The following is a 10,000-nucleotide window of genomic DNA, read 5'->3' as shown; positions in this document are numbered from 1 at the left end:
GTTTTGATGCATGTATGCGTATGATTGCGCACGCGGTCTTGTCCAGGGATGCATGCGGTACCGGCTTGTGCTGCCGCCCGAGTACAACATCGATCCCCAGGCGCTGCTGGAGGAGGAGAACCGGCTTTCCCAGAACGACAGTCAGTTTGGGATTGCGCCCGGTATTGAGGTCGTGTCGTCTGCTGCGCAGGCATACGGCAACATGCCGCCCACCTCCCCGCAACCAGACACGAACGAGGGCTATGGCGTCATCACCAACGGCCAAGGTGCGCGCGCGTATGTGTGTGTGTGTTTCTTTGTTTGTGGGTTGGGGTGGGATATGCTTTCTGCTTCTTGCTATGGCACTGCGTCCCATGTTATGAAATTGCCGCCAGTACGACGACGACGACACAACAACAACAACAACAACAACAACAACAACAACAACAACAACATCATCAACAACAACAACAACAACAACAACAACAACAACATCATCAACAACAACAACAACAACAACAGCAACAACAACAACAGCAACAGCAACAAGCTGCACGCAACAAGCAACGAGACGTACTAACTGGAGTTGTTGTTGCGTGCTCGCCGATAGGCTATGCCCAGGCGCAGGACAGCGACGACGACTTTTCGGACGATGATGACGACTTTAGCGACACGGACGTGCCTGCACACGCGCCACCAGCACAACCTCAGTTCCAACAGCCGCCACCCCAGCAACAAGGTGCACCGGCCCCACCGCCGCCTCCTCCGCCGCCGTCTTCGCAACCCCAGCAGCATGGGGCACCAGCGCCAGCACCGCCGCCGCCGCCACCGCCCATGCCGAGCGGGCAGGATGCGTACTATGGAGACGTCGCGTCGCAGCCGCAGCCGCAGCAAGAGGAGATGTATGGTGATGTGCCGACATACCAGCAGCAACAACAGCCGCCATCACAACAAGGAGGTGCGTGCGCGTGGGTGATGCGCTGCTGGTGGTGGTTTGTGTGTCGACATGTCTTCTTCTTTTTCTTTTTCCTCTTCTTCTTCCGCCTTTGTGCCCTTTTGGTGTGCCATTCAACGCTTCACAATTCTCCTTTCTCACAGCGCACCCGCGTCTGCGCCTGCTTCCTTCTCGTTTCTGGCTGCTTGTGTTTCCGTGCTTGGCCACAAACACAGCTGGACAATGCCGCGTGCTGTATGACTACGACGCCCAGGAAAGCGATGAGCTGTCCATTCGGTAAGATGTTCAGTGCGGCCTACAATACGATGCGGTGTGGTACACACACACACACGCACGCACGCACACACACACACGTACGCACGCACGCACGCACGCACGCACACGCGCACACACACACACACACACCAACAAGCTCACGTTTTTCTCTCTTGTTTTGTCGTGGCAGCGCTGGTGATGTGATCACCCTGACAGACACGTCCGATGACGTGTGGTGGCAAGGTGTGTTGGCAACCACAAACCAAACTGGCATGTTTTCCGCGCGAATACGTGCAGATGATGTGATGTGCAGGCAGTGTGGCATCCCGTGTCACATCACTCCTGTACGATTTGACTTTCTTTTTTCTTTCTTCACTCATTTTATGATCAGCTTTCTGTGTGTGTGTGCGTGTGTGTGTGTGTGTGTGTGTTGTTTGTGTACGTGTGTGTGTGTGTGTGTGTGTTGTTGTGTTGTTGTGCGTGTTCGTCCTTGATACATGAAGGTTCAGCCTACGATAGCGCGTTTAGTGACAGAGCTGGATATCCCGGAGGGGGATCCCCCACAATGGGCACGGTTATTGTACTAGCTTATATCCCACCAGGGTCTTCTGAATGCAGATGACGCAATTGTGGAGTTAAAGGGGTTCATTCTGAGCACACTGTTACGGCCGATGAGTCGTAAGTGTGTGTGTGTGTGTGTGTGTGTTTGTGTACGTGTGTGTGTGTGTGTGTGTGTGTTTGTGTGTTTGTGCGTGTTGCCTTGCATGACGACGACGGCTTGTGTGAAAAACTCAAACGTTCCCATCCATCCATCTTCAAAAATAAAATGCCAGAAGGACGTGCGACGTTTTGTGGAAAGCTTTCACAAACAATCGCTTGTTTATGTTGTTGGTCATGTGCTTGCAAGCAAGCCCCGCAGCAGTAACAAGCAGGAAGCCAGCGAAGAGTAAGCGACATCGCCATTCCTTGCGTGTTGTCCCCCCCCCCTCCTCTCGTTCCCCGCCATTACCAACACGCTCTTCTCCACCACCACACACGAAGCAACGAGTGTCAAGACCAAAGGCGACTAACGCCACACCACTCCCAGCTCTCGTCTTCCCACGAGCGACCCCAATGTATGCCGTCGTGTTGCTGAGTGTGGGAGTTTGGATGTGTTTGCACTGCTTTGCTTGTCGAGTTTGGTGCGGTGCGCTGCGGCACTCTCTGCTCAATAGGCACGCCTGTGTGTTGTGTTGTTGTGTTGTTGGGTTTCTCACACACACCCATACACACACCCATACACACACCCATACACACACACTCTCTCTCTCTCTCTCTCACCTCTCTCTCTCTCTATCTCTCTCAATCTCCTCATCTCTCTCTCAATCTCTCTCTCTCAAACTCTCTCTCTCTCACACACTCACACACACATTTACAATCCCTTGAGGGTATTCAGGCGTGGCCAGACAAGTGCCCGCATCAGCGTCATGTTTGGCGTTCTGGTGGCAGGTGCCCTGCTGCTGCTGCTGTCAACAACGTCTGTGGCCGGCCAGAATGCGACCACGTCAACCCAAACAGGGTTTACCACCACCGCCGCCACCTCAACGACGACGACGACGAGCACAACCACAACCACAACAACCACAACCACAACCACAACCACAACAACCACCACGACCACTACTACCACTCTTGCTCGTGCAGGTTTGTTGTTCGGATACGCGATACCTTGATACTATTTGCTGGACAATGCAAACACATGTCTTCACAAGTACGTACATCGGGCACACACCCGCGCTGACAGACACCCACGCTCATATGCGCTTACGAACACACACTGTCCTCCGTTGCAGTGAGCCCCAAGGTGCAAACTGTAGATGGCAACTTGGAGTTGATTGTCCCGTCCGGTATCGTTGTCTTCCGCGAGGGCGAAGCCGAAACCACTCTCTCTTCGTAAGTACGCTCACCACACCCCAACTCGCTCGCTCAGTACACCAATACCAATGTACTCAAGTTCCACTGTTGTCTTGTATTGCTGGATTTGTGCTGACCTGCGTTCCATCGCGCGTCTGGTCACCTGCTTGCATTGTGCACTCTGGTTCGCATCAGCCCTCTCCGAAAGTTGTCTTACGCCCTCCCTGCCCCAAATCACACACACACACACACACACACACACACACACACACACACACACACGCACACACACACACACGCACACACACGTGCTTGCCTAGTCTTCGCAACGACATTGATGTTCGTGTGGATGCAGTGGATGTCAAGCACACCATGAGCACACAAGTCTTGCGGTCTGATCTCGACACTGAGGCGGTATGCACCTACCTATGCACGATGAGCGCGCGGCTTGGGATGACTTGGTTCTTGTTGTTGCTGCTAGTCTGGGTCCCATCACTAGTTTGTGAAGGATTACTGACCATGCCCGTGGCATCGGGTTTCTGCCCACTCGCACGCACGCACGCGCACGCATGCAGGCAACGCGGGAAAGATCAATTGGCTCCCTTGAGGCAGCCATTGAATCGACGTCCCAGTTTGTCAATGGCAACCTGGCTGGCAAAGCCCAAAGCCTGTGCGTTCCCCCACATGCTGCTGCTTCCCGTGTGTGAGGGTGTGTGTGTGTGTGTGTGTGTGTGTGTGTGTGTGTGTGTGTGTGTGTGTGTGTGTGTGTGTGTGTGTCCCCGCTCTATACCTCTGCTAGAATCCCTTTACCTAGGCTCGTATCGGTTGCTTCCTGCCGTTGTGCAATGATGTTTACCATCGTGTCGCACGCTCATATCCAGCCGTCCTCTCTCTTCTCTCCTCTCCTCTGTCTCACTCTTCCTCCACCTCTCCCACTCACTGACACACTCTCGCACTGCCAACCAAAGGGAGACTGCTCTCACGTCCACAGCAAGCGACATCACAATGCAGCTGACAGACATCACATCGAGTACAACTAGCCTGCACGAGCGCGTACGTTTTCCAGCAAGAGTGTTGTGTCCTTCGTGTCACGAATGTTATGCTTTTGTGTGCATGTGGGGATGCAGTGCATGCTCTGCTACTTTGTGTCTGTTGCCAAATGTTCAATCAACTTCGATGTATCCATGTGTCGCCTTCTCACACTCACTTCGGTCGTCTCAATCCACCGACATACACACACACACACACACGCATACGCGCACACATACGCACACACATACGCGCACACACCGCGCACTGGTGACTTGGGTTTAACGGTGCGCAACAGACCAATGCCGTGTCAAGTGCAATGGCCACAGCACAAACGTCATTGGAGAATGCGGTGGTGTCTGCCATCGAAACGGCACACAACGGAGACGAAAGCGTTGCCGAGCAGGTATTACTTATGAATCGGGGAAGGGAGCCTGCCTCGTGAGCCCACCACTAGCCACAACAACACATACGCCTGCACACACCACACACTCACACACACCACACACACACACACACTCTCTCTCACACCACTCACTCACACACGCACACACGCACACACTCACTCACACACGCACACACGCACACACGCACACACGCACACACGCACACACGCACACACACTCACATTCGCACACTCACACACACACACGCACACACTGACAAACTCCTGTGCATGAATGATATGGTGACCCCGTGCTCCGCTTGTGTGATTAGGCTGCCATGTCCATCGCGCACGTCCTGGGCAACCAAGCCTCCTTACAGCAGGCATTCATTGCTGCAGATGGCTCCTTGGAAGCCAAGGTAGCACATGTCCAGTAGTTATGCACCTGTCGCTGTGTCACAATTACATGCATACAACATGCATTGGCCTCCTGCTGTAACCTCCACCCCGCATCTACATGGCTGACAGACATTCTCTCACCATACACACTCACCAACACACACGCGTGCACACGCACACACCCTTTTCTCACTATGTTTGGGCTATGACAGCTTGAAGCTGCCGAGAGCGGCCTAACCGAAGCCATCTCCGAGGCGATGTCCTCATTGAAAGGCGCAGATACGCAACTCGGGCAACGCATTGATGGCGTGCATTCCGCCACTGTCTCCTTGCACACACGTACAAATGGCTTGCAGGGAGCCATTGGACAGCAATCGCAAGAGCTGCAGGTTCGTGTGCCGACGCTTCATTGTGCACTCTACACGCGTAGACTGACACACCCGCACGCTTTCTTGCTCGGTGTGTGTGTGTGTGTGCGTATCGTTCGCATCGGCTCATCCATATGCTGCCGTCCTTTGCTGGTGCTTGGTTTCCTTTCCTCGCGTGCCGGTCTACCACAGGCTTTGATCACGACGACCGCCAATGATGTTAGGAACGATCTGAATGCTGCCATCCAAAACTCGGCCAGCACCCTCAATAGTGTCATCAACTCGAAGACGGCGCAAGTGTCGGGCGATGTGAATGCACTGAATGCAAAGCTGACACAAACAGAAGCCGCGCTGGCTGCCGCCCGCGATCTTGCCTGCGGCTCGCTTGCCTACGCCACAAACGACAATCCAAACGGCAGGTGCCAGCCTGAAGCCCCAATCGACATGCGGTATCACGGCATGAGAGACACCCGAGATGGGCCCACATCCTGGGCCAATATCATTGACAGGTGAGCCAACAGCATTAGTATGAGAGCATGTACTCCCACCACGCCTGTTTTTTTTTTTTCCAGCTATGTAGCTTGTGTTCTCCTTGTTCCACACACACACACACACACACACACACACACACACACACACACACACACACACACACACACGCGCGCGCGCGCGCGCGCGCACACACAACACGTCCTCGCCTCATCACCAAGCTGTTTGACATCCTTCTTCACCCACGCTTTCCTGCATGCTTGCGTGTGTGTGTGTGTGTATTCCAGGGCCCTCACCTTTGATAAGCAAGGGTCTCAGGGCGAAACTGTCCTCAAAATCTCGTACACAGACACGCATGGCTTTTATGCAACCTCATCCTCGTCCACGGCTGGCGCCTACCGCTTGTTGGTATGTTGTCTGCGTCGTCAACCTCCACCTCCTTGAGGCATTTTTCTTCACGCGCGTGCACATGTTATTGAATTTGTAAGCGTTGGCTCACATGTGTTGTTGTCCACCATTTCATGTACTTGTGACGTTCAAAGGTCAACGGCGAATGTCATCAGAACCGATGCTACAAGTACTTGCACAGGTGAGCGTGCAGAAATGGATGAAACAAGGGGGGTGGCCGTTGTGCTCTTCTTCCCTTCCTTGAGTGAGCGTCTGAGATCCATGCCCACATTGCGCATTGCATTTGTTTCTATTGCGTACTTCATCTGGAGATGACTCGTGAATTCCTCACGAATTATTTGTGACTGCTCATGTGTACATGATGACAGCGACGGTTACGTTGGTTGGAACATCTTTTCAAACACGTGGACGTGGTGGCTCCACGACATCAGCGCTGGCAGACATAACCTCGTCATGCAGGTGCCAAAAAAAAAAAACACACATCCGGCCGAGCAGCCATTCGAAGCGCAATGCGGCAATTTGCTCCATCCCACCCACATGTCATGCATGATGCATGCTCCAATTCAACAACAGCTACAGGCACGCACACACACACACACAACGTACCGGATCTCGCACACACACACACACACACTCTCTCTCTCTCTCACACACACTCTTTTCCCACACACTCACTCACTCATACCCGCGCCTGATAGCACTACCGTGATGCTGCGCGGTCGTCTTACTTCCTTGCGGGGTGGTCAAACAACGCACAAGAGAACCACTTGGTCGTTGAGGAAATCCCTGTTCGTGATGTCACGGTGTCCAAGAATTTTCCTGGTGCGTTCAGCACTTGTTGGGCATTTGACTTGTTCCTTGACTCTCGTACCTGGGTTTCTTGTCATGTGCACAACACGTTCGTGGATTGCGTTTTGTAGCAATGTATTGTTTTGTTTTGAACCCTTCAGCCCTTCGCCTCCTTTCTGAGCTCACCCATGAACGGTTCGCTTGATCTCTGGGCTGGCTCTGCTTCTCCCTGTCATGCACAGATGTGCGCACACGAACAACTTCCTGGACAGACGTGCCGGAACGCGTTGTCACACACTTCAAGCACGACGATTCCACGGATCTGCAAATCATTTTCGTGCGTGCGTGCGTGTGTGTGTGCACATGTGTGTTGGTGTGTGCGTGCGTGTGTGTGTGTGTGTGCACATGTGTGTTGGTGTGTGCGTGCGTGTGTTATGGTGTTGTGTGCGTGCGTGTGTGTGCCTGCGTGCGTGCGTGTGTGTGTGTGTGTGTGTGTGTGTGTGTGTGTGTGTGTGTGTGTGTGTGTGTGTGCGTGTGTGTGTGTGTGTGTGTGTGCGTGTGGGGGGGGGCCTAGCCAGCGGCCTTAACCACTCTGTTTTTTCACCTTGTACTGTGATGTTGCTATCATTTGTAGTCGGAGACGATTGGTTTGAACCAGTACCAGCACACGACAGCGTGCGGATTCCAAGCAATCATGTACGGGCCTGCATACCCAGGCGGTATTAACATTGGCTACCACTACTCCCACAGCCATGGCGGGCGCAACTGGCGCATCTGGCCAGCCGATGTCCAATACTACGCCCAGCGCTCCACGCTCAACCTCCCTCGCGGCAAATACACCGTCAAGCTTCAGTGGAGGCGAGAGGCCGGTGCATATGAGGTGCGTGTAATGAACACGGCTTTGAGTGAGACCGCATCACGTTTTCGTCAACCCATCACCTCTGACATTGCTCTGTCCCTGAACCCGCTGTCACGCCAAGCATTGCCATCCTCACTTATCGTGCCACACGCGTGGTTCGCCTCTGCTTCTTCGGGTGCATTGCAACACAGTGTCTTGCTGGCTGGCCTGGCTCCGAGGCCAACAGTATCGCCATCATTGAGAAACACCCGCAACGGTTGGCCATCGCACCTCCAAACCTCTACTCCGGCTCAACCCGCGTGCGCCTCCCCGACATCCGCAACCGCGGCAGCGCCAGATGGGAGAATGTTGCAAACAGGTGCGCACTGGTTGCGTATTTCCGTCCTCGTCACCCACCATGCATGGAGCGATGAGGGCAAATACAACCATGTGTATGTGCCGTTCATTTCTCACACGCGTTGGGGTTTGCACTTCTTGCAGGGCTGTGTCCTTCAACAAGAAATTCTCGACCAGCATCATCCGCGTCACATACACAGACACGCTTGGGTTCTACGCTGTCGGCCACGCTGATAGTGCGTCATGCCCCCTCCCCCGCCCTATGTCTATCTTTGCCTGTCGACATGCAAGCGTGTGTGCGTGAGTGTATGTGTACACATCTACCTCAAACCTCATGACATCGGTGCTTTTGGATTTCACAGCGTGCCGTTGGCGATTGTTGGTGAACGGAGGATCAACGGCGGGCACCCGCGAGATGTTCAACCACGCAAGTACGGCTGGTGGATGGTAAGTCATCCGAAATGCATCTCCTGTTTTCCGTCTTCCCATTGCTCATTGCGCCTGCAACACGCACGCTGCTGACCTCACTCGCTGAGCATATGTTTGACTTCGAACACTGGGTTTGCAGGCGTATCAACAGTCACACTTACATCTGGTACCCTTCTGTGTCCACCGGAGTGTCTACGTACACGATCCAGACCTACCGCAACCCAAGCGGCGCTTCAGAATGCCTGAACGTGAGTGAGCAAAGCAATCGTATCACTTTTTTCAAAAACGAGTTTTCTCTGTGTGTGTGTGTTTGTGTGTTGCTTCGTGGTTGCCAAACTCACACACACACACACACACACACACACACACACACACACACTCTCTCTCTCTCTCTCTCTCTCTCTCTCTCGCTCTCTCTCTCTCTCTCATTCATGCAGGGATGGTCAACCTCGAACCATTTCCTCCTGGTGGAAGAGATCGTTCAAGGAACAACAGCCTAATCCAGTGGCTTCTCGTTTGCCCAAAATTCATTTCATGCATGATGTGTTTGCCTGCCCTCTTCACTCATGTTTTCAAAGAGCCCCGCGTGCGTTACGGGCTCACTTCTTCTTTGTGTTGCACGCGACCGTTTCTGTTGATGCCCCCATGCATGAAGGATGAAGCACGCACACAACACCCAAAGTGTCAATGGAACAAGCAAGAACACAAGGAGAATGAGCAAACTCAACACGGGCAACACGATCAAATCACAAGACAAGTGCACACACAGTCAACAACGCTGCCAAGGCAACATGGGCAGAGTGTGCACGAACACAAACAATCTAAACAGCGAACAGCATGCATACATGCGCGCAGAGCAATGCTAAGCATGGCATGAATGCTTGCAGGCAAGCATACACAACAGACAACACTTTACAACACTGCATGGCACGCACACATGGCATTTGCCAAGCATGGCGAGCATGCACACACACACCTGGCACACAACTCACGTGTGTAGGGGAAGGAGGAGAGGAGAGGCAGTTGGCACACATGCATGCCAGCAGAGAGGAAGGAATGTTTGCCAACGGAAAACCCACAAAGCAGGTGTTGTTGGCAAACAATGTAGAAACACGACAGGTGGTGTGTGTGTTTACTGTAGGCAAACGCAACAAACAAGAACACAAGGAGAATGAACAAACACAGCAAGCTGCTGCCAAATCAACTCGGGCAGCACGCTCAAACAAACACTAGACAAGTGCACACACAGTCAATGACGCTGCCAAGGCGACATGGGCAGAGTGTGCACGAACACAAACAATCTAAACAATGAGCAGCATGCATACATGCGCACAGAGCAATGCTAAGCATGGCATGAATGCTTGCAGGCAAGCATACACAACAGACAACACTTCACAACACTGGCATGGCACGCAGGCATGGCATTT

The 10,000-nt window shown here is 53.2% G+C and overlaps 3 protein-coding genes across 3 annotated transcripts in view; 2 read left to right on the top strand and 1 right to left on the bottom strand.

Moving 5' to 3' along the window:
* Positions 1 to 1,776, top strand: part of PTSG_00794 (uncharacterized protein) — a gene marked incomplete at both ends in the record, with an annotated part of 6,511 nt that extends 4,735 nt beyond the window's left edge. Inside the window, 5 exons of the mRNA XM_004998205.1 lie at positions 47 to 266; positions 590 to 937; positions 1,150 to 1,210; positions 1,380 to 1,432; positions 1,724 to 1,776. Of these exons, the coding sequence (XP_004998262.1) occupies positions 47 to 266; positions 590 to 937; positions 1,150 to 1,210; positions 1,380 to 1,432; positions 1,724 to 1,776 (735 nt within the window). The remainder of the gene's footprint in view (positions 1 to 46; positions 267 to 589; positions 938 to 1,149; positions 1,211 to 1,379; positions 1,433 to 1,723) is intronic.
* Positions 1,777 to 2,173: 397 nt separating this feature from the next.
* On the top strand, positions 2,174 to 9,073 carry PTSG_00793 (uncharacterized protein; the record flags this gene model as incomplete). Its single annotated transcript, XM_004998204.1, has 21 exons — positions 2,174 to 2,304; positions 2,625 to 2,872; positions 3,022 to 3,121; positions 3,403 to 3,496; positions 3,658 to 3,752; positions 4,051 to 4,135; positions 4,410 to 4,517; positions 4,829 to 4,915; positions 5,108 to 5,284; positions 5,456 to 5,772; positions 6,040 to 6,160; positions 6,295 to 6,341; positions 6,529 to 6,619; positions 6,859 to 6,982; positions 7,192 to 7,286; positions 7,584 to 7,829; positions 8,000 to 8,166; positions 8,289 to 8,380; positions 8,507 to 8,591; positions 8,713 to 8,821; positions 9,011 to 9,073. Coding segments are annotated over exons 1-21 (2,553 nt in total). The 5' UTR covers positions 2,174 to 2,302.
* A 632-nt stretch (positions 9,074 to 9,705) lies between these two features.
* Positions 9,706 to 10,000, bottom strand: part of PTSG_00792 (uncharacterized protein) — a gene marked incomplete at both ends in the record, with an annotated part of 12,182 nt that continues 11,887 nt past the window's right edge. The window contains one exon of the mRNA XM_004998203.1: positions 9,706 to 9,708. Coding sequence (XP_004998260.1) covers positions 9,706 to 9,708 — 3 coding nt within the window. The remainder of the gene's footprint in view (positions 9,709 to 10,000) is intronic.

Source organism: Salpingoeca rosetta (assembly GCF_000188695.1).
Source record: "Salpingoeca rosetta unplaced genomic scaffold supercont1.2, whole genome shotgun sequence".
In the NCBI taxonomy this organism is placed as follows: Eukaryota; class Choanoflagellata; order Craspedida; family Salpingoecidae; genus Salpingoeca; species Salpingoeca rosetta.
Note: the sequence above shows the minus strand (reverse complement) of the source record. Positions and strands in the feature narration are given on the sequence as shown.